Source organism: Haemaphysalis longicornis, unplaced genomic scaffold, assembly GCF_048455015.1.
Source record: "Haemaphysalis longicornis isolate Haplotype H1 unplaced genomic scaffold, Haemaphysalis longicornis Haplotype H1 scaffold_4, whole genome shotgun sequence".
NCBI lineage: Eukaryota > Metazoa > Arthropoda > Arachnida > Ixodida > Ixodidae > Haemaphysalis > Haemaphysalis longicornis.
The window spans coordinates 151,976,796-152,001,593 of NW_027526361.1; the positions used below are offsets into that span (position 1 = coordinate 151,976,796).

Below are 24,798 nucleotides of genomic sequence, written 5' to 3' on the forward strand. Positions count from 1 at the left end.
TCATAGCGCACAGCTGGCGCGCCGGAGCCGCCGCCGCCGCGACTGGATTGGATTGGATTGAGTTAAATTGGATTGGATGGAATTGCATTTAAAATCGTTTTAGCCGCAGTAAGCAAGATAATCCTAGACAACCCGGAAAGCGAAGAATAAACAGCTGAACCTTAGCTCACGCTACGTATATCCTGGCATAGCCCAGCTAAGCCACTAATTTTTTCATTGAAATGATACGTTGGGCTTCGTCATTCGCTCAATTTTCATTCACGGTCACTTCAATTGGTCATTCTGGAACGCCGTGATGACGACCCACGGGCAGTCAGACTGCAGACTTCCGCTTGAGGCTGTCTTCGTCACACACATCTCGGCGTTTGCAGGCCAGCAGGCGTCCTCTGCCGGAGTGGCCGCCCATGGCACGGATCAGACGGAGGCGATGCAGCATCACGGGACCAGCGGCTCCTCCCAGCAGCGAGGTCGGCTGCCAGCGCAGAGCGGTGCATTCACCTCGGGCTCGTCGGGTTCCAGCACCGCCCACAGGTGATGCCGAGTTGACAGGCACCGGAGGGATTTTGCTGCCGAACATCTGTTCCTTAAGGGGCACTCATCGGGTAACATTGCCATGGGACTTTCTTATTGAAGAATAGCGGATTTTATAAGGCCCATGAAACGAAACACAACTTTGGTTCATAAATAAAAGTTACAGCCGTTCCACTCTACGTGAAAACTGTTGGAAATGCAGAGCACTGATTCGCCATAATGGGCTGTAGCGCCGTTATCCGCTCACTGCTACCACCCGACGCATTTCAAATTTCCCGCCTTCGCAGTGCTCGCGCGCCCCCTGCCGGAAACTGCGCCACCAGGAGTTCCGTTCTTTTTGTGCTTGTTTTCCCTCCCGCATCGCCGCCCGACGTTCACGAATGGCTGCGGCTTCTCGCTGGCGAAGTTCGGCGTCGGCGGCTCGCTTGCGGCGCTTGCGCTCAGCATCCGCAGCACGCCGCCGCGCCGCCTTCTCTTCCCGCGTAGACATTGTCGATGAAGTCGATGGTGAAACGTGAAACGTGCCGTGAACCCCCTGCCGCGGCTATGACGCAACGTGGAGCGGCTATGACGCAACGTGGCGCGGCTATGACGCAACACAATCCAACACAATCCACTTTAATCCAATCCAATCCAAATCCAAACCAATCCAATCCAAGCCAAGCCAATCCAATCCAATCCAATCCAATCGAATCCAATCCAATGCCAGACCGACGGGGAGCGATGCGGACTACGGACGCCAACGCGGGTGACATCGTGAGTTACTTAAATGCTCTGCATTTAAAAAAAAATTATCGCCAACCGACGATGTGAAGGTGGTTGAACACACCCACAACGATTACCCATACGGCGTCACTTTAATTACACGTGGCATCCTCTCACTGCTACTACTCATCACGCTCTTCACCTCCTGTCACACTCCTTTCTTGATGAATTTAGCGGAGTTTTATAGAAAGCAATTCAACTTTTCCGCCTTCGTAATGTTCGCGCACCCCCTGCTTGACACAGCGCGAGCCGGAGATCTGTTCTTTTTTGCTTGCTTTCATGTCGCACGTGCCGGCACCTTACAGCGAAGTTTAGAACGCGTCGTTTCTGCGACCACTTTTAGCGTCTTTCGAAGGTAGAGGCGGAGGGTGACACCGCGTCTCTGGCGTCATCTCTCTCACTGCTTCCTCCTCACTCTTGTTTCATGCATTTCAACTAAAGATCGCCCTCCCCCTCCCCGAACGCTTATTCCAAACAACCGTCGGTCTCTTCCTCCTATAGGTCTGGGCGTAGCTTAGTCGGCAAGACGATAAGGTCTCGCTCCTCTACTATATGTGCGCCGAGATTCGCTTCATGGTGGTGCCAGCGGTTTATTTGTGTAGCCAGGTTTTAGCCAGTAGCCACTAGTAGCCTGGGATGTATGTGTGTGTAGCCAGTAGTAGCCTGGGAGTATTCTGCTGACGCGGACACGAAAATTTCCTTCGCTGGTTGGAGGCATACTGCTTCGCAGTAAAAGGCGGCTCTGTACGGTAACAATCGTGTACATTTTATGAGAAACAAAAGAAATGATTGAGATATTAAAGGAAGCACGTGAAGCAGTGGCGACGCCTTAGCCACTTTCCGGAAACTTTTCTGTGACGTCACAGAATCATGTTTGCCCGACTGGCGGCCGTCGACGTAGATCACCGCTAAGACGCATGACTAGGCAATTGTAGTGGGGCGTCTACTTCTGTGAACGCTTAAGTGCACTTACACGCTAACGTGCAGTTAGCACACTGATAAAAATGTTTTTTAGTATTGAACCACATGACGTCACCCCTACCCATAACACGTCATTGTAGCGCGAAATTGAAAAGCTTTTCGAAACTACTTGCGTTTTTCGGTTAAGAAACGCCCGTGTTACTTCAATGTAGCTGAGTGAGGTAGTGGAGCATAGCCCTTCCAATGGCGTTGTATTTTGTCTTCATGGCCCCCGTAAGAGAACAGCCTGCACCAATTCGAACTTTTCCAAATTTATAGAAATGTATGCCTAGCGGCGTAGTCTGCTTGGTTTAGAAATATATCCTTTTTGTACTGAAAGAAAAAATAAAACTTTCGCTTGCAACACCGCTAGCTCGATTTTCTGTAAACCAGCTATCTGAAATGTGTTTTAATGATAAAACAAGCAAATTACGACATTACGAATATTTCAATGAATTCGTTCGACATGTCGTCTCGCTGCGCGACGGTGTGTAATTTAAACCCGTGGGACGTGAATTAGTTAAAGCCATAGGATTGCGATCAGGTGAGTCTGCCTGAGCAGTACCGTGAGAATTTGGTTCATGCCGAATGAAAAGTTCGTCGATTTTAACGCAAACCCTTAGCAACTAAGCTAAACCGCAATGAGAAAAAGGCGAAGCAGTGGCGACTGCCCTGTCAGTTTCTGAACTTGTATTTATGACGTCACAGGGGCGTGTGCGATTGGTAGAAAACAACCAAAGCTACCCCTTAGAAATACGGCAGTGTGGTTGTAGTAGAGCCTCTACTCTATTAAATCACTGAACTTTAATGTTGGTGTGCCGTTCCCACACTGATAATTTTCTTTTTACCATTCCCCTATTGCGTGACTGCTGACGTGTATAGGACGAAATTTGAAGGTATTTTAAGTGCAGTGCACTTAGGAGCTCGCCTCGTCGTCGTAGCTCGCTTGCTGGACCCAAGTAGCGGCCATCGTTCGTCGTAGCGGCCGTCGTCGAAGCGTAAACCAGAGGCTTCGAAAGCCAAGCGGTTTATATAGTCATAAGCGTTCGAAACTCGTGAAACGCTGGTGCTTGTCATACATCTTCCCGTTGTTTAGCGCAAAGAAAACTGCAGGTACTTTTGAGGAAAAATATACCTAATTAACCGGCAGCGCCCGCGTTCTTTTTGTTAAGGACGCCTGTTGGTAAGGTTTTTCCGATAGCAAACGCAAAATGTGGCAATGCAACGCCGGCACTTGCGGGAAGAAAAGCATAAAGAGAACAGAACCCCCGCTGGCGCAGTTTCAGGCCGGGGGCGGGCGAGCACTGCGAAGGCGGAAAATTTGAATTGCATGGGGTGGTAGCAGTAATCGGATAACGGCGGTACAGCCCATTATGGCGAATCACTGCTCTACCCTTCCGACAGCTTCCACATTGAGTGGAACGGCTTTAATTTTTTGTAGTGTTGCTGTTTACAAAAACGTATTGCGGCGACCTAATTAGGTTGACTTATGAAACGCTAGCTATTTCGAACTTAACGAAGTTTTACATAGTCCTCAGGACCACTTTTAATCAGTTTCAAGTTCGGTTGTTCGCGCAGGCAGCGCGAATGTGGCGTAAATATTTTAATGAGACCACGTAGAAAAAATACGAAATTGGTAAATTCAGATGCTTCCCATGTCAGGCTTAAAAATGCATTTTTGTGTCGCTCGTACGTGCAAAAAAAAAAAAAAAAAAAACAGTCTGCTCGCGGGGCCCGAAGACGAAAGCGTAACAATTATCAAAAACGTCTTGACTATTGCACTGTGTTTTTTACACGTTTTTTTTTTGTTTTCGTGTCTTTGTCCTCTGACGCGAGTTATTCCGACAGCCACATTGGCCGCGATACGCACAGCAGCCTCACCGCAGTCTGAGCTCTCCTCCGCACGCACTGTTCTGCTCGTGCGCCGTCACGTTCGCCTGTCACGTGTCGTGCACGAGGCTGATTTCGCATTCCTTTTTCGCTGAGTGCAGCCGGGTTAGCTCAGTGGCAACGCACTTAGCTCCCGCTCGGACTTAGCTGCCGCTCTTGTTGAAATCCTTGCACTACCCAAATGTGTTTTAAGTGCAGAGCACTTTAGAGGCTGGCCTTGTTGTCGTAGCTTGCTGTAACGGTCGATGTCAAACGACTGCCGGAATGAGGCGGTGCCGCGAGATAACGGACCCAATTAGAGCCAGGCGTTCCGTCATAGGGCGTCCCGCAGAGCCTTCGAAAACCAAGCGGTTCAATAGTCATAACCGCTCGAAACGCGTGAAACACTGACGCTTGCCATACACCTCCCCGTTGTTTAGCGAAAAAAAATGGCAGCATCTCCACTCCGTGGATGATGGCGAGGGTGCGGAGTACGGGGAGTCGAAATGACATCCAAGTTACGCCCCGAGTGACATCCGATTTGCGCCCCGACCGTCATTCGATTTGAGTCACTTTGCCTCCGCTTGCCGCGCTTTCGTATTCGGGGAAGCTCGTTGTCTTCGTAGACATTGAGCAGCAGCGTGACGCTTTCGTTCGTTTCCGTCCATGGCGGGAAAAGGGTGTGTGATTTCCGGAACCCGCATAAATCGCGGTACACCGCAGCGCCATCTCGTGTTTGCACGTAGCGCTATCTAGCGCAGTTCGATGCAGTCACTGTGTATTACAGCTTGATGACAACCTGACTACACCGGTGTTTTTGGCGTTTTCTCGTTGCTAGGTTATGTGTGCGGCTGTTTTCGAGTGTTTTTGGAGTGTTCTTGCACCCTTTTAGGTAGTTTCCGCACAGATTTTCACTTGATGGTGGTGTGCGGATGGACATTGGGAGGTCTTAATGTACTCCGCACCGTTACAAGCGAGAGAGTAAGCCGTTTGGCTTTCGGGCACTGAGTCAAGGTCCTAGCCCAGTTAATAAGGAAAACAAAAAACTCTGTCTGGTTTACCAGACACAGGCTCGAATCCAGCCGGTGCCTGTGTGATTTTTTGCTATTGTAAATGCTATGCGCACGGATGCGGACGGACATTCTGAGGTCCTAAGGTGCTCCGCACCTAAAACACTGCAGGTATATTTGACGGAAAATATATTTGATTAACCGGCAGTACCCGCGTTCACTTATAGTTCGGAACGCCCGTTGGGTTGGTTTTGGCAATAGGAAGCGAAAAAAAAAAATCACGCCATATCCACGGAATTAATGATGATGGCGAAGCTCGAGAGGGGGAGATCATCGGTAACCGTAACTCTCCCGTGAAAGTTCGCCCATTACATCATTAAGAAAGACGTAAGACTGTGTGCGTACATTGTACAAATCAACTTTTATTTTCGGAGTCAATGCTCCCAGGCCCAGACCTGGTGAAAGACCCCGCGCCATCGAGGACTACCCCGCACCTCTACCACAATTTGTCACGTAGGATGGGACACAACGGTAAAGAAAGAACTTTTATTTAGGGCGAACTTGTGCCCGAACAAGACGAGAGGAAACGAGCAAAGGTCCTTGCGTCTCGTTCGATCTCCGAGAACGACTGCCTGCGTTCGTGGCGTGATCTCTTGCGTGATCTCCCCCTCGCAGTGCACGTGCGCTCACGCCTCCGTTGGCGAATACAGACAAGCTCGCGCTCCCGGTGCCGAGTTTGCGCTGCCGGTTGCAGCCGGTTCTTGCGCGTGCAACGCGGCCCACTTTGCGACATCTCCGAAAGCATGCGGCGGTCACGTACCACGAGACACAAGGAATGGACAGGCCCATGACTTAAGGAGCTTCGCCCCTAAAAGTGGCGGTGCAACGCTGGCACGTGTGGGAGGAAAATCAAACACAAAAAAATGGCGGCCGATTGCAATACTCCCCAATGCGATATATGGGAGCAGCAGCAGTGCGCTGAGGCAGCAATCGTGGGTTCTCTCGACGGCAGCGATGATGAGCCTCTGCGTCGGCGGCGCGAAGTGCGTCTCAGGAAGGGACTGCGAACTGCGTCAACGCATATCATAGTCACGCCCCACCCCCCCTTCCCCAACTGTTTCGCCAAGCGTCACGCCCTCGAGCGCCTCGTGCGGGCACAGCATATTGCCCCCTCCCCACCCGCACCACACACTTCGCGGAGCGCTGGCTCGCGCCGCCACGGCGAACCGCCTCCTTTGCTTTCTTTAATCGTTCGCTTTTCCTTTCACTCGTCGGTCCAGGCCATAGTTCCCTTGGTTACGCCGACATCCAGCTCAGTCCAGAAACGGCCACCAAAGGGCTGCGCCCTAAAAGAAGAGAACTCCCGCTGCCGCTGTTTCTGGCGGGGGCAGCGCGAGCACTGTGAAGGCGGGAAATTTGAATTGCTTTGGGTGGTAGCAGTGAGCGGATAACGGTGCTACAGACCATTACGGCGAATCACTACCTCTGCACTTCCGTTAGCTTTCACATTAGGTGGAACAGCTTTAATTTATTTATTTTCTTTTCACAGCTGCGTTCATTTCGGTAGGTTTTGTGTTGACGGACACCAGCGACGGTCACTTATTCCTGTTGAAGAAGCATCTCAAATGCTCGCCTTATTAGCAATGCGCGTCAACCAGTAACGACGGGCAGACGACAGATCGGCCGCCCATATGCTCACTTCGCTTCAAATGCCGCGGAAATACAATAGTCGTCTGCTACCTCTGCGACGTAAATGGCTCTGTTCTCTCTCCCGCCCGCATTTCATGGCGATGCTGTGCTAAACCCAATTCAATTTTCCCGCGTTCCCCTGCTCGCACAATCTTCGGCAACCTTTTGCTACTCTTGATTGAACGTAGAACACTGCCACGAGATCGAGACTCCCACGAGCTCGTTTTGTATTTTTGGGTCAAAATATTGGCTTCGACGCATATTCTTCATTTTCTGTCGTGAATACCAAGCAAACATATCTTTTCAGTTAAACGAACAGTGCGGGTAACAGTTGTGGGTTGATGTTTTGCCTCAAATATGCGTAGTATTCTTTTTTTGCACAAAAATTTCAACAAATATGGACACTGGAACCATATTTGGTGGTTCGTAAATGTTTTTCCTATATAAACGTCTTGTTCTAAAATTATTCCAACTTTTGGCCGGGCGGCTGAATCGATGGGCAGGCAGGCAAACAGGCAGACATGCAGACACCAACCAAAATTTTGGTGTTCAAGTAACTCAAGATCTACCGTTTGAAAAAACCCCGCACTGCCCTTCGCAGGAGCATCGTGGTTCGGATCGGCCTGGGATGGAGCCGCGAGCGCGTGCTGGTGTCCAACGCGGCCTCGGCGACGTCGGCCATCGCCAGCTTCTGCGGCGAGGAGGAGCCCCCGGAGCAGGCATGCGCAAACATCGTCTGTCGTACCATTGCGTTTTGCATAACGCCTTTGGAGTACCCGTAGCTCAGAGCTGCTTTTAAGCCCACGTTTGCGTCCATGCGTCCCTTAAACGTGTTGTTAAGGAGCCCTGGACGACGGAATACAGAAACCGCAGCGTGCGTATTGCGTGTTTCTATACAGGTTCAGCGTCATTGACCTTCAACAGATTTTAGTGGGTGTACATAAATTTGTAGTGAAAATATTTACATTTTTGGAGTTTGACGCGCCGAATCAACTCCTGGGACATGTGGTAAACCGTGGTAGAGGGCTTCAGATTAATTCCGACCATCTGGGGATCTTCAAGATTTTTAATGCAATTGCATTGCACTGAAAATGGATGAAGCTGGGCTTAGTAGCAACAAGAACTAGCCTTTCGTAGCCTACTCAGTTCCATTATAGTGACGAATTCCGTTTTTTAAGCCAAGAAATGGAAAGGAATGGTGTAAAATCTTCGAATACCGCGCTACACAGCCGCAATATGGGCAAGAGTGACGCGATAAAACAAGCAAAGCAAGTATAGTTATCAGCGCGTTAACTATTAACTGCACGTTAGCATTCAAGTGGTATGATCACAAGGGAATAGAGGAACGACTATGCAATCGCTCAATTATTTTTCTGGGCGCTGGCTTTATTCGGCGGCCGCCAATCGCACAAGCAAGATTCCGTGACATCATAAGGACTTCGCAAGAAAGTGTCGATGGAGTCGCCACTGATTGATCTCTTTTTCTTATTGCCCCCATTATTTCTTCGAATTTATACATGAAATCGGCGTCATTGTTATCGAGACACGGCAATCTTTTCGAATGAAGCAAACGTCGATTTTGTCTTTTTGGCCTCTTTGAAGTCGCGTATCGTTGTGGCAACGGTGACAGCCATAAATATTCCCCACTCAGAAGCCGCTTCTGCGTACTGTGGATAGCGTTGCCGGCGTTGTTCCTCGATAAGTTAGCCCAAACCTTCTACACATAATCACATATTCTGTGCAGCCTTAATGGTGGCCGGGCACTAAGGAAGTGAAATCTATACGCGGACTAAAGCTAATATCAACGCGAATGTTCTCTCTGTGAGCCTTCGAAGGGTCCCTAGACCTCCAGCTAGCATATCATCACGGTACACAGAAATATCAAAGCGTTGAAGATCACAAGCAGCATTTCTATGTTTACTTGTTTACTATGTTTATTATGTTTACAACGTTTATGTTTACAGCTCCATTGTATTTTTTTTTTGTTTTCTGAAACAGCTAAACCGTCAAATATTTATATTGTCAGGCAGAATAGAAGACATAACAGGAATTGGTGGGTGTTGATGGCGAGCAGACAATCCGCAAGCCGGCAGATCCCAGCATCGATCTGCATTCACAGCTTTTGCAACTTCTTGGTCGTTTGCCAATATGTCCACCGGCGTCGCATAACAATATCACGCCGGTCAGCAAATAAAAGAACAGTTTTGGGAAAGTCCTATTTCCAGCTTCGCAGTGCAACCGTTGATGTATACTGCTTTGTGCACGGCAGTGGATGCCATTGAGTCTTCTCGATTCCATCGAAAAACTACTTCAGTTGAATCCTACGAAATTTAAATGTTTATCACGCAGCTTTGAGCAGTGAACATCGCGAATAAGTTAATGAGGACCAGTATACTTGAAGTAATTCTTATTTGTCGCTGGATACACCCAGCGATGTCACACCGTGGCTACAGCAATAAATCAGTGTTCGAACAAGTTTAATTTAAATTATTCATTTTATTTTAATTTATTTAACAATATAAACCAGGGAATAGTTCGCCATAAACGCTTGCAGAAAATTCCCAATATTTTTCCTTTCTTGATTTAATATGCTATATCCTGAACAGGTGCTTGATTTTTTTCGCAATCGATTTAAAACCAGTTTCCGGCTATGGGAGAAAACCTATCTGGAAAAAAAAAGTTTCGATTGATTGTAGGGTTTAACGCGCCGCCGCAACGCAGGCGATGAGGCGCGCCGTAGTGGAGGGCTCAGGATTAATTTTGACCACCTGGGCACCTTTAACGTGCGCCGAAATCTCATACACACGGGCGCTTTTGCTTGGCGAAAAGCGGCCGCCACGGCCGGGAATCGAACCCGCGTCCTTGAGCCGAAAAAGGTTTTTTCAGTGCAGATATATGTGAAAATCCAGAAAAGCTATGGCTACAAACGTAGATGACAACACGTCTTTTTAGAGTGAAAAAAACTAGGGTGATTCGTTTGCCTGTCTTTTTCACCAAAAATAGATTTAATGTCGTAACACCTTGTATACAGGTGGCACAAGTTCATAAAGTTACTGAGCAAATTAAACATCACTTGTCAGTGCGCTGAAGCATGAAAGCAGATGCTTGCGAATGCACAAGCTGCGGCCATGGTCAGTGGGAACGTAGAAGACGACAACGCCAGGAGTTCACACCTGACGCCAGGGGGCGCCACTCAATGATCTGAGTGCGCGTTTTAAAGCGCTTGGACTGCGGCTAGGTCTAGAGACACTTTGGGCTCACTACCCCAGCGGATATTTGATGGCGGGTTACATAAGCAACGCAGATGACGAGGTATAGTGCAATTTCCGCCACGTTATTAGCTCCTTTCCCGCATGAGTAATTTGTTTGCGCGATATTTTGTTCAGAGATAAGAAGCGGCCACCGGGGCGTCCCGCGCCACTTTACACCAGCGGTCAAATACGTTACACTGAAGTAAATTTGTCGAGTTCCTGTTTTTACTTGCACAGCGTAGACTGACTCAAATAAACACACTTTTCTTCGTTTATCCGGGCGATAACGCGACATTTATTTTATAAAGCCTGAAAGAAGAAAAATGGTTGCGGCTTAGCTCGGCTAACCGTGCACATGAATATAGAAAGCAAAAGTTTGGCTTAGTCTGGTTTAACCTTGAATTTACAAAGCAAAAGCTTGGATCAGTCTGGTTGAGTCTTGGTTCTGTTTGGTTAACCTTTGATTTACCTGTATTGCTGACCACGTCTCAAAGCCGTTCGGTTCCGTGCAACGCTCACAGAAGGAGGCTGGGCGAACGCGGCGTTCATCACGGCGAACGCACCGTTCCTCTTTGATTGCCGCGAGACGAGTCATGTTGCCAGAGATGACCCAGCGCAGCGTGCATGGGGGGCTACGGGGATGGTCGGCTGCCACGGCTACAGCAGCGGCGGCGACCGCTGCTCGTTCTGTGCAGAACTACTGAAAACTTGGCCTTGTGCACACCGCCGACAGCAGGCCCGGCGAATCACGCGATGCGCTTTGAGGGGTGTGTCGCCGGGGGAGTGTCTCCGGACAAAAGGTCACCTTGCGCATCCTCCGCAAATTCGTGAGACGAAAGTAGTAGAGCTTCGCTTTAAAACTATCATGCGTGGTTTGTGGCGGCCGCACCAACTAACAGCAGTGACGCCAATACAAGGTGCTACGTGATTTGACGATGTCCAAGATTAAAAATAAAACTAGTTTCGGTTTCGGTTCTGTGAAACAGCATGTTTGGCATCCGATGTTATCGTTGGATGGGCATTCTCGATATTTCAGTAATCGGCAAACCGCGCTTGTGGCATTCTGTCGGCTGTAAAATGCGTCCGATAAGCCTACCAGAATGGCTTGGAATCGCAACAATCACTAGCCGAGGCGTTGGCAGTGAATGAACGCCCTCAGCGTCACCGCAGACCCCTCAAATGCGGAGCACTTTCTCCCATCTTTGGAGCTTGTCTCGCCCGTGCCTGTATCATAAAAAGCGTGTTCGCACCAGGCCAAGGGTCCGCTGATTCTGGCCTGTGCCCACTGCCCGCAAGGAGTCGGTGCTTACGGCAACACCACGCGAATTAGAACTCGCCGGTGCGTCAGTGTGTCTGCACGCATTCTGCGAACTCGCTCGTGGAGCATTGCACGTTACAGCGCAAAAATGGTGAATTCGGTATAGAAAAATTGCCCAGAAACAAATAAATCAGCTTCAAAAAAAAAAAACATGCACTATGGGGGGAAGAACTTGCGGCTTGCAAAACAATATCCTTAGGGCTCCAGACCACTCAGCCAAAAACCAGCGCTGCCAGGGGTGGAAGTATAACGTATATATTATATCACCTGTACGCGGTAATTGCAGTCTGAAGCCTAGAGGCTCCAGACTACAATTTCTTTTGTATTCCTGCAATGTTTACAAATGCATTCAGCGTCTCTGTAAATGTGCTTCAAGCTTTAGTTCTGGTGAAGGGAAATGCATCGGCGTGTATGGTACTGTATATACATATACGCTGCTTTACTGTGGGGGAAAGGGTACTTCAGAGCTCCTCCCGTTGTGTTTCAAATGCGCAAGGGCACATTTATTTTATTGACTGGCCAGAGAATTTTTAAGAGTAGGTCACACGGTTTGCTTGTTTAAAAGTGCCATTATCTTCGCCGAAGCTGTTACTAGGTTTGACGAGCAGAAAAGGGTACTTCCGCAGCCGCCTCTTGGCCGAAGACTCGGCGCATTAAACGTAAATCGTTTCTGTGGCTAAGTGATTCATTTCGTCCAACGGCACAGCACCTGAATGCCTCTGGCGCTTCCTACAACGTGGAGCCTGAGGACATACTAAATCAGCTGCTTAAGCTGTGCGGGCAGGAGAGACCTGTTACCTTCGAAGAGGCGCTGCAACTTGGGTAAGTGTCCAAACGCAGCGCTGTATTAATCACATTGATTTAATTGATCGATTGATTGATTGATTGATTGATTGATTGATTGATTGATTGATTGATTGATTGATTGATTGATTGATTGATTGATTTCAATTTTATTAGACAAGCGTTTAGGGGCTGATGTTAGGGCACCAACCCGGTAGAGGGCTACCTATAGGCGTCATGCTAAGCATTACTAATAGGCGAAAACCAAGAGAGGAAAAAAAAAACAAGAAAGGAAGAATAGTGATGAATGAAATAAGCGTGAAATAGCGGCACACATACTGGTCAAGGTGAAGAAGTCCGTGCCGCAAAAATAAATCCCAACAAAAGCACCGCGGCGCTCCTCCCATTGGTCTTCCCAGGAGAAGACCACGGGAACTTGTTAACAAAGCAACGCCGAAACGACGTGCACTGAAAGACGCCGTCTGCTTGAAAAGCGGAGGCCGCTGTGGTTTAAAGCTAGACGCAGGCCTGGTGGCACGAAGAGGAAGCAGATGAGGGGGGTTATATAAGCAACTCCTCGGCCCTACTCGGCTACTCTGGTTTGTAGGCCTCTGTCACCGTGATGAACGCACCGACGTGTCGCCAACGTCTGCTAACGCCCCAGCCGTTTTCTTGCCTTGCTTTAAAATGCACTCCCACCTGCCCCACTTTGCTTTTGTCACTGCTGGAATACCTAGAAAATATTTGCTATAATGGTTTCTACATTGTTTCCTTCGTAATTGCGGTGCGCAAGTGTTTTAACAATCAACACTTCGCCGTCCTACAAATTCCTACCTCGTGTAAATATTTGGCACTGGCATTGTACCAGAGTGTGTTCCAACAATCATCATCCGCGGAAGTTTTGCAGCTGGTTCCTTAAATGCTGTGCTGATTGATTGATTGATTACTAAGGTCTGTTGATTACTAAAGACGCCTTGATGCAAACTTTCTCCCACACCTCTGTGGTGTCACTGCCGCCTGCCTGCATGTGCTTGGAAATACCTGGTTTCGTTTTATTCATTGCCCATGCAGCCAAAATAAGGGAATTCCACAAGTGATCCGCAAGCTTGGCGAGGGTTGTGCGGGAGAGGTGTACCTCGTGCGGAGAGGAGCGTTGCGTGCGGACGAGAGCGTGCTCAAGGTGGTTCCCGTGGGGGGCAACCGGCTCGTCGATGGCCTCAAGCCCCAGTCCCTGGCCGGAGCGAGCGCCGAGGTCGCCATCGCTCGGTGAGCGAGCTTCTATCCGCTATTGCTTCCTGCTTCCAATCCTTTAAGGGGCCATGCAGATAAAACACATGTTTGGCTCGTTCGAAAGATGGCGTCATTACAATCATACTGACACCACTTTTAACGTAAACTTTGCTCAAACAAACTATATAATTAGGAAGAAATGGAATGGCGATGCGACCGACTAGCTCATTCCTCGCAACAGAACCTATGATGTCATATGCCCAGCTGTGCGATTGGCTGAGACCGGAAAAAGCAAACACACATTAGACAGGACTTATCAGCTTGCCGAACGAGCTATTTGCGCTTAAATTAAGGGCACATTCTTTTAATAGCAGTTAGAATGGTAGGGTAAATAGCGCTAGCTACGAAAGTGCACGTAAACATAGAAGTACCGATGCGTACTGCTATTGGTACTGCGCGCACTGTGCTTGTTTTCGCTGCACATAACTGCGGCACTTTTAGGTTGTCTCAGTCGACACTGGCCGAATGACGTAAGCGACTGTGTCTGACGTGAGCGTATATGTCGAGCTGATACCGTGTTTCAAGCAACAAATATTTTCTACCTGAACAAAAACATGTCAGGTACAAATACGGTAAAAAACAAAGCAGAGGCGGAAAACGGCCCTTCGCGTTGTGGGGGCGCCATCTATGTTGACTAACGGTAAACAATGATGATGATGATCGTTGGATGTTTATGGCGCAAGGCCAACTGGGGCAAAGAGCGACAAAACAATAGTCGATGATAGGGGTGAAACCTTAAACACTAAGTAAAATCAGCAAAAACAAAAGTAAAATTACAACACGACAATGAGCATGGCTGGTGTATAGGGCCAGATTTCATGATGCGTGATAGGAAATGAGGTTTAAAAACTTGACGTCGGACAAATACTCAAACACACGTTTCACGGAAACAATGGCATCATCACCTAGGAAAAACGATGGATGTAGGGGAATATGTTGTCTGTAGAGTTCTCTGAAGTGTTTGTGTCGTGTTGTGTGAAGTTACTTGCATGTTAGTAGTATGTGCACTACGGATAGGGCCTCTCCGCACCTGCCGCACTGGGGTCTAGGAGATCCCGTCAGCAGATACGAGTGCGTCGCATGGGTGTGCCCTATCCGTAGCCTTGCCAAGGCGACTTCTGTGTGTCTGTTGTGTGAGTCAGTTGTGTACCGTCCCAAGTGTGGCTTTATTACGTGTAGTTTGTTGTCTGTCTGTTCGTCCCAGTGTGTTTGCCATGTTCTGCGCAGGTGCTGTTTTATGTGAGGCTTGAGGTCTGTATATGGTACGCTTGTTATGTCGACAGTGTTCCTGAGTGCAGCAGCACCGGCCCTCTCGTCCGCCAACTCGTTCCCAGTAAACAAGGCTCCACAATCAGCTGCAGAGCGGTTCCGATGATGCCATTGCAGACGTCGCGAGAACACATGATTTCGCGGGAGAATGAAAATTTTAACTTAAATTGATTAATTTCTCAGCGAATAAGCATCGTTTGCTTCCCGGCAAGCGCGGGGCGGACGACAAAACACAAAATCTTTCGAATAAGACAAACTTGTATTTTGTCTGCATGGCCCCTTTATTAATGCATGAGCAACAGATGGGGCATGTCCGTAAAAATTTCCCCGTCGATCCGCGGGCACAGTACGAGAAGACAGAGAATGAAAGTGCGCGTGTGGAGCGGGTAACATCAAGCCGAGTCCCAAACTGGCAGCGACGTTGTCTGCGGTGGCGCAGCATTCACACCGAAGTAGTGTGTGACAAGTAGATTAAAACGGGATGGAACAGAAATTAGTGCGATCAAATGGCGATACCTGTGGACAGCAAAAGGAGTGGGAGGCATCCAATGCCGCTGATGGAGCGAGAAAACTGCACCACTGAGACGCAAAGCATTATTAGTACGTTGTGCGAGGGGCGTGCGACAACCGCAGTGTGGCAGACGCCTAAAAGTTTGAGCAGTATGTGCTCATCGGACAAAGTCTCATGTTCGCGAGAGGGAGAGGCAGTCTCTAAGATCTACCGGTGGATCGTTATTGTTCCTCCGGGCACCTTATCCGTTTTTTGAGAATCTTAAAGGGTGGAGAAGGCGCACACGCGTGAAGATGATCGAAGCTATTTTGGAGATGTCGGCCCGAAAATTCCTCACTTTTCCCACGCGTAACTCCTTTTTCCGTCGCTTGTTATACGTACATGATTTTTTACATTTTAAAGGCATATTGCATTGTCGGGGAATCAAAACTTCCTGTTTTTTGCTGTCTCCTGGCAGTTGCGAGTACATACTGTCTCGTTCGCCAATTTCATCACGTGTTTGGTTTTCTACAGCCGTTGGTATTTATAGCGCTCTTCTCTTTCTCCCGACGCAGAGAACTGAGCAACCTTCGCTTCAACGCGACAAACCGGACGGCCAATTTCATCGGCCTGAAGGGGTATGTGTGTCTATCATCCGAATGACGTCACAAAGAATTCTAGCAACTGTTGTTGAACGATATCACCAACACGGCGGATCCTGGATGCCGAACGAAAGCTTGGACTGCTCCGACATAAGCAATCGGACAGTCGAGGTAGTAGTATACGAGGTACACCTATGGGGAAAGGCACGGGATTGGGCCAGTGGCTTAAAGCGGTGATTTTCAGGCAAGTATGGGTGACAGTTTGAAGCCCATCATTGCATTTAATGAACACAGTATACTGCCTCTGGGTTGCAAGAGACATTGGTTTGCGAAAAATGTCTTGTGTTATAGGCTAAGGTGTTTTACATGTGGCTTAGAATACTAGGGTCTAATTCATAGCTGTCGGAAATTCAGAAAGAGTCAGCCATGTCAACGTTGCTTTAGTTTGAGTAGTGTACCTGTCTCCGCGCTGATTGTCGGGTTTATAATTGCAATGCTATGCTCTGCGCATTGATATCCGCGACGGACGGACGGACGGACGGACGGACGAACAGACAGACAGACAGATGGACAGACAGACGGACAGACAGACAGACGGACAGACAGACAGACAGACAGACAGACAGACAGACAGACAGACAGACAGACAGACAGACAGACAGACAGACAGGATAGGACAGCACAAAAGAAGAAGACACGAACCGAACAGCATAGCCGAAAAGAAGGTTTAGCAACATTTTCTAACACAATCCAGTCTAACGTCTGTGCTACAGAACGTTCATTGTGCTAAGGTAAAGCTACCATTATAACAGAACGGTATTCTGGATAGAGGCAAGCACACAGGGCTAGAAAGCGCAGAACGGGGCGAGCGCCTGCGCTTTTGTCATAGCCTAGACTTCTATTGCGGTTGTCCCATTGTAGCCTTTCAACTCGATTTCTAAAGGAAATGCAGTTTTCGCACAGAACCGTCGGAAAACTAGCTTTTCTTCGGGCGAAGAGAACAGCGACGAATAGGCGGAGCGATGTTTCGTATTCTAAACAACGTGGGTAGCTATATACAGTCTGAAAAGTGTACTTTGCTGGGCGTGTAATATAGAGAACTGACAACCGGAGGAACTCCGCGGTTAAAAAGAGATATGCAGGTACGGGACTAGATGTAGGGGAAGGCTGTTAACTCGGTGGAGGGTGGGAATAGAAAAACTCGGAAGGCAAGAATGGGCGAGGGTGTCGCAATACAGGAAGCGCTAGACGAACATGGGCAATGAAGACAACAGTAGTGATGGTGACTAGCTGTAGCGAAGCCAGTGCCGCATCCTGTGCTTGTCTTCTGCGTTCGCAGTGCGCACTGTGTCCACGGGCCCTACCATCCCGCTCTACTTGCCTGCTGGAAGGAGTATGAGGAGCGTCTGTGTTCACAGAACGAGAACCCAGGTGGGACACCAATCAGCACTTTCATGATAGGCTGATGCTCGCGATGATTTGGCTCGATGGCCGCTGAAAAAAAAGCGGTAAGGCCCGCGGAAGGACATTTTTGGCGCCCCGTATGCCGGTGGAACCGCCTGGGACAGTACGTCTCTTAGTTTTGGTCCTGGGGCATGTAGCTATGGGAATATACTATGGGGTGACATTCACGCAAATGTGCTGCTCTATTCTTCATCACTGGGCTAATGTAGTCATTTCAGTTTACCCAAAATGCGTCCCGAGTCCTGGAACGGGTGTACACCAAATGTCGTGAACATACTCCCTGGCTAGATAGAAAACCTGTTCATCATCCTGGAGCCAATGCAGCCGTCGGAGTCCATCAAAAATAAGAACTTTAATCTGCGTATCTGGGCACAGAGCAAGAGTCTGGTCCGCATTGCTTAAACAGCGACTCATTTTGCTTTGAAGACAGGCATTCTGTCAAGCCATCCTGAGAGAAGTTCTCCGTACGTTCTGGAAGGGTAGCTTGTTGTTCGAGGTCATGCCGTGTTTTTATCGAGCGCCCGCTGCGGCAGAGCTCAGTTAGAGTTCTGTCTACCGAATCTTAAGAGACAGGCAGCGATCCCTTGAATTCGGAGTTTCTTTCGAAGATATAATCAGCCAGGTTATACTGCTGCACTTCAGTGTTCGGCGAAACTTCAGGGTTCTCAGGGTTCAGTGTTCTCAGGGTTCATATTCTGAAGTTGTGGTGTCGTAGTCACTGACCAAGTCAACAATAACATGTTTGCTGTTTCGGAACCCATGCGGGCTCCTTGTTCACAATGATGCGGAGAAGTGGCTGTCCGCAAATGGCTGTCACAAAATTTCGAATACTACTATTCACTATTTTCAGTCTGTTTTTACAGTCGACAATCTCGTTGTTCCTTCTATTTCCTTTTGGAATCTAACGTCTCCAATCCGCGATGTAGTCATCACTGAAGCAGGCGGGCTATATCTCGTAGCTAATTATGACACTAAAAATTTAATGGTCGCGGTGGTATCCTTAACATGTTTCTCGTTCAATACTCTCTGTGTACCCCTCGCTACCTATCGATAAGTTTTATTAAATCCTTCAAATATTGTGCAGTTCCCAGATATTGCAAAATGGCAAAACAGTACCTTGAAATGTGGTGATAAGCAAATCTTCCGCAGGTACAGGCGCATTTCTCTTATCCTCATTCCTCCTAGCTATTATAGCATATTTCTGAACATATCACTGCACTCCTCGAATCAGACAATCCATTTTCTAATTTCTATAACGGATTTAGGCGAGGTTATAATACTGTTACTTAGTTACCCGAAATTTTACACGATGTTTCTTGTAAAATGGACAATGGGAATCAAGTAGACACCTTATTCATTGACTTTTCTAAAGTGTTCGACACTGTACTCCACTTTAATTACTATGTAAATTCAATACCCTATTGAACAACCCGCCACTAGTTACATGAATTTCGAATTTTTTTTCACACAGCTCGCAGTCCGTTTCTTATAACTAGGCTGACTGCCATTTTCAGGTGTCAGGTGTTCCACAACTTTCTGTAGTTGAACCGCTACTGTTTTTACTTGATATTAACAGTTTGCCCAGTAACATCAGCCCTAGAACTCGTCTATTTGCTGATTGTCGTGTTTGCTATGATTCTGTGCGGAGCCCTTTAGGGGCTTGGTCACTGTTTCCCGTTTGGGTGGGTCCGCGCAGAGTTGAGAGGAAAGGAGACACAGACGCGAACGGGTATCACCAGATAACAACTATGTTTAATCAACAAGGGTTTAAACGGTGCCGACTCCCTCACCGGTCTCAAGCGCGGGGTAGCGTCGGCGCTCACCCGGCTCCTGGTCACGTGGAAGCGTGTAAGGCGGGTGGCTGGTTCCGGGCCGTGGAGGTGAAACACTTCGCTCTCGCGCCGAGGTGCACGGGAGGCGCAGTTTCGCCGCTGGATCCGTGGGGGACTCGAGTTCTCGGGCCGGGGAACGCGTACTCCGCTGGGCTGTGGGAGTGATCTCGGAATGCAGCTGCGGGCCCGCTTGTCAGTGTTGCTGGAAGGTTCTGAGACCGGCGCTCCTCGTCGTCTCGTGCTCAGACCAGAATGCAGGATCGCGCTATCGGATAATTCCTACGCCGGCTTCCTTCGGCGGAATCACCAGCCTTGCGAGCACTTCAAGGTGGGCTTGGGCCCGTCCCCGCGAAGGACAGCATTTTAAGCAAGTAGAATGCTACGAAGGGTGGCATCGGAGGCAACGGTCGAACGACACAATTCTGTTGACTCTCTTGAAGTTCATCACCATCTGAACGATTCCTTTGCTCAATTCTTTGAATGGTGCGCAGCCTGGCAAATGATTATTAATTTTAAATGCAGAGCATTTCAGTAACTCACGATGTCACCCGCGTTGGCGTCCGTAGTCCGCGTCCGCATCGCTCCCCCTACACTATATAAATACTTGCCGGCGCCAGGTTTCGATCCTACGACTCTGCGGGCGGAACGCAAGGTGCACGGTACTCTACCAACTGAGCCACAAAGCCGACACAGAACGGAAGGTTACGAACGTGCCTTATATCCTTGACTCATTCAACCGTCGGCCAGAGGTGCGCCCTCTCCCCCGCGTCCTCCTCGCCTTCTCTCCGCTCGCAACGCCCTCTCTCGCCGCGTTCGGTTCGGGCGCACAACAGGTGGGGAGTGGACGTGCGCAACACCCTTTCTCGCCGCGTTAGGTTCGCGCGCAAGAACAGGTGGGGCGCTCGCATCGCGCTCTCTCGCCGCGGTCGGTTCGCGCTTAAACCACATGTGGTTCGCGCGCGCTGCGGTCGCTACAATCTGTGGCGTGATCGTGACGTCAGCATCACGCGTTCGCGTGGTGGCGATTTCGGCGCTATAACACTCTCTCGCGAGGGGCATTGGATTGGATTCGATTGGATTGGCTTGGATTTGGATTGGATTGGATTAAAGTGGATTGTGTTGGATTGTGTTGCGTCATAGCCGCGCCACGTTGCGTCATAGCCGCTCCACGTTGCGTCATAGCCGCGGCAGGGGGTTGACGGCACGTTTCACCATCGACTTCATCGACAATGTCTACGCTGGAAGACAACAATTACAACAACAACAACCAATACGTAATCCATACGACTTGCAGGCGCGCCACCCCGCAGAAATGCTCTGCATTTGATCGTGCCCCTCGCGAGGGGGATGTTTATACCTTTTTACTTTTATTAACAAATGCGTGCTCATGCCTTTCAGCAATAGCAAGTCCCTTTCCAGCTTCACGTATTATTTTAACGGATCCTACCTGACAAAGTTAACAGAATACAAATACCTTGGTTCATCCTTACTGACAATCTATCATCTCTCAGCGCATGAAGTTTTTCTTCACAAAATCTTAAAAATGAGGTTATTGAAGAGGACGTTGTCCAAATCCCCCCAAAGCGCTAAACTACTAATGTACAACCCGCTGATTCGCCGTGAGGTTGACTATGCATGTCCCGTTGGAACTCCCACCCGCAGGACGAAAGGGACAAAATGAAGCCCATCCAAAACAGCCAACAAGTTTATCTGCAATCGTTATGACCGTTACTTTTTGCCTTCCCTTGCCCTATCCTCCCTGGAACTTACGTCACTACGCATGCGCCGGTTCCATGACTCAATGAAATTGTTACTATTTTATTCATTCAGCGTAACTCATGTCTGATGATACATACATCACATTTGCCTCACCGTCTATTACCAGGAGGAATCACCATCTTAACATCAGGTCTTACCGTTGTCGAGTCAATACATTCAAATTTACTTTTTCCTTCGTTGAAATGCTGTACACTGGAATGGATTGCCTGGTGATATACGTTCCCGTCCTCTGGAAAAAAAATTGTACCTGGCCCGATTGCTCTGTTTTATTGCTATTTCAATTGTTCTGTTCCATGCTTACTTCTGCCACAGCCCAGAGGGAGGGCTGCAGTGTGTACAACAATTAAATATGGCACCATAATCTCGAGTAGATTACAGGCAAGTCACCACCAGTCCGATGGGCAGCATAAGGTGTGGCTAGAATTTGCTACTCGACAAAAAGTCGGGAAGCCAAATTTATTTCTTTAGCTATGATAGCAGCGCCATCGACCACGGCCCCTTGCCCGCGTCATTATGAACAGACAACCCGTATGGGTTCCGAAACTTCGTAAATGTTATTTTTTTACTTGGTCAGTGACGGCTATGTTACTCTTTCTGTACTGAAGTTACGGAGATACGTGGTTCTTGTTTTGAGGCCGGGGATATTGAAATTTCGCTTCATTGCGGTTTTCTTTGCAGAGGTTTTCAGCGATGAGCAGCTGTACCTAATCCTCGAATTCGAATACGGAGGCAAACCGCTGGAAAACTTCAAGGTGAGCTTCGAAGTCGACACTGCACCCGTCTTACTTTCTGCTCATTGCGTCCCCTGACTCGGTGGCGAGTACCCACACTGAGGGCGAAACAGGGAAGTCAAGAGTTGGAAGAAAGTCAGCCAGGTCTGTTGGTGGTGTGTTGAACGCGAGTAAACTCGGCACCGTTGTATAGAAAGATTCTCATTACAGCTACATGCAGAGGCGAACGTATTGTAGAGCGCAAGCGTTATTATTCTAAGTTCGAACCGAGAAAACGGCTTATAGCGTCCATCTGACCTTCAAGATCAGCTATGGTCAATCCAACGCCTCGCGTGGTTGTTCAGTGAAAGCGTCGAATAGCTCGTACAGTACGAAGAGAGGGGGGCGGAGAAGGGGATATCAGAAAAGACTAAGGACGCGTGGTATTATAAAATTATACACGGCGGCGCTGACTGCAGCCGTGTTCACTGCGAGTTTGTTCTGCAAGGCAGACTGTCGGTGTTTTGTCGTTCGATGCTATTGTGCGCGCATTCATTGCACACTTTCACGCAGGGACTCAGCTACCGCTCTACAGCAGGGGTTTAACCGCGTTCAACCGATGCATTTTTGGGGGGAAGGAAGGGGAGAGGTTGCCTTTGCCAAGTGTTCGTGGCCATCTTCGCTTGCATCCTCTCGGTGTTCCAGCATGTTCCTTTTATGGCTATACAGAAGAGCAACAAGTGCAGCCTTTGCCACCATACCTTTGTTTCCCCGATACATTCACAGACCACGTGACAGTGCGATGTACTATTGGATTTATATGAGAAAAGCTCCTTTGCCCCTGATTTAGAAGATCCCTGGATTTCTTGATATATTTCGTTGAAACAGCGCGCTCCTCGATGATGGACAAAAGGAAAGGCTACACAAGGCCGGCGCCTGTACGTCCTACCTTTGTGGCCGCCCGGCCGTCTAGCGGTCCGTTTCAACGAAATGGATATAAAGCAACTCACCAAGCCGATACAGTTCTCATCCGATATCCCAGGGTCCGGATCCGCACCCTGATGTCTGGATCCCAACCATGAGGCAGAAATAATTGGAAGGATAAGAATTGGGTGGAGTGAATTCTGCAGGCATCCTTAGACAATGAATGGCAGCCTACCATTGTCCCTGTAGAGGAAAGTGCATGACAGCTGCATCTTACCGGTACTGACCTATACAGGGGAGAAACTTGGAGGCTCACTAAGAGGGTTCATTTTAAACTTGAGGCCGCCTCAGCGAGCAATGGAGTTGAAGATGAAAGGTGTAACGTTGAGCGACAAGAAGACAGCGGAGTGGGTCGGGGAACAAACGCGTGCTAAGGACATATTAGTAGAAATTAAGAAGACAGGACATGTAATGCGAAGGCAAGATAACCGTTCATCATTAGGGGTAGCAGAGTGGATCCCTAGAGAAGGCAAGCGTGGCAGGGGGCGGCAGAAAGCTGATGGGCAGATGAGAAGCACGGTTTGCGAGGACAAATTGGTCGAAGCCAGCCCAGAGCCGGGATAATTGGAGATCTATGGGAGAGGCCTTTGCCCTGCAGTGGGCGTAAATAGTCGGATAATGGTGATATGATCTCAGGGTAGTCTCCGGCCATTAGCTATCTTGGCATATATTAGTGGCTGACCGGTTGTAATATATTTCCACTGACGACGTAATTTGTGTTTTAATTATTTCTTGTCAGGAGCCATGCGCGAAGAGACGCGCAAGAGGACGTCTTCAAGTTCCAGTCACCATCACTTTGGCAGGCTCGGCAGAGTAGGACGAAAACTGAATACAGGCAACTTTCGTAGGGAATCAAAGTCTAACATACCATGCAGCTGATCCTTGCCGTCTGGCAGTCGGTTGAAGGTGTGCTGGACGGCTGCCGCAGGGCTCCGCGGAGCAGCTGGAGAGCGTGTTCGTGCAACTGAGCTGCTCTCTGGCAGCGGCTGAGTTCGCGCTTCGCTTCGAGCACCGCGACCTGCACACCGACAACGTGCTGGTGCGACGCACCAGCGAGGAGCACGCCACGTACGCGCTGCAGGGCACGGTGCTCAAGGTGCCCACGGCTGGCGTCTGGGCATCCGTCATCGACTACACCCTGTCGCGGATCTCCAAAGGTGCGCTTCCCGTGGTCTTCCCAAAATGGCAGTGAATACAAGTTCGGTTCCTTAAAAATGCCCCTTTGTCGCATAATAATGGCACCAATTTTGTCGTAAACTTTAAAGAAATGACTGGGATATTACAGAGAAGAACAACAATGGGCAGTTTCACAGCCACTTTCTGAGGGTTTTTCTATGACGTCAGAGGGAATTGTTTGTTGCGATTGGCGGCCATGAACCTAAGCAACCGTCAAGGCAAATCGCTGGGCGATGGTAGCGGTGATTCCTGTTCCCTTTGAGCGTACCACTGTAATGTTAGGGTGCGGTTAACGCCCTGATAACTCTGTTCTCGGTGCTTGCCATAATACCAGAAACTTGATTATATTGCGTCACTGTAGCGGGAAATTTGAAAGTTTTTCAGAATCCCTTGGAGTATGCAATAAATTAGCGGGAGACACCAAAGTCTAGTTCTTTTTAAGTGAACAAAGTTGTATTTTGTATTGATGGTCTTTTTACAGCGGAGGCATTAGGTTCCGCGTTTTTCCAAAAAACGCCGTTGTTGCTGTTGTTGTCCGGTTGAGAAAATTGCTGCCGCTGTGGGGCCTGAACACAGACCGCCTTTGAGGTCGTACGGGAATCGAAGCGGGGTCTGCACTGTTTGAGCAGAATGCGGCACCGTCGCACTACCCGAGCGGGCGGCTATTGGTGGAATAACGGTTACATTGGCGGGCGCTCTGTGACAGGCGAGGGTGACTGGTAGAACGCGTGCACGCCGGCCACGTAGAAGCTTGTGGCGTGAAGGGTTGCCAGTGGTCCTGTCGAAGTAATGCACGCCACCAGACGAAGAAACGATAGCGTACAAATGCACGGAGACATTTTGTAGCAGTAAAGGTGTCTTTGATTAGAATAACTGGGCTTTTGCCTTTAAAGTACGTTAGCAGACGTATGTGCCCTGAGGAATTTTCGGCTTGCGGGTTGTGCCTTTCTGGCTGCCTTCATTTAGCGAGCGTCCTCAGGACGAGCTGCTGTCGAGACAACACACCTCAGCAACAAGAACCTTATC

At 48.9% G+C, this 24,798-nt stretch overlaps 1 protein-coding gene across 1 annotated transcript in view; it reads left to right on the forward strand.

Annotated features, from left to right (window-relative positions):
- Positions 1-24,798, forward strand: part of LOC144179446 (uncharacterized) — a 35,892-nt gene that overhangs the window by 5,737 nt on the left and 5,357 nt on the right. The window contains exons 4-11 of the mRNA XM_077707805.1: positions 372-531; positions 7,426-7,543; positions 12,100-12,215; positions 13,248-13,442; positions 15,801-15,863; positions 17,167-17,258; positions 21,581-21,654; positions 23,525-23,753. Coding sequence (XP_077563931.1) covers positions 372-531; positions 7,426-7,543; positions 12,100-12,215; positions 13,248-13,442; positions 15,801-15,863; positions 17,167-17,258; positions 21,581-21,654; positions 23,525-23,753 — 1,047 coding nt within the window. The remainder of the gene's footprint in view (positions 1-371; positions 532-7,425; positions 7,544-12,099; positions 12,216-13,247; positions 13,443-15,800; positions 15,864-17,166; positions 17,259-21,580; positions 21,655-23,524; positions 23,754-24,798) is intronic.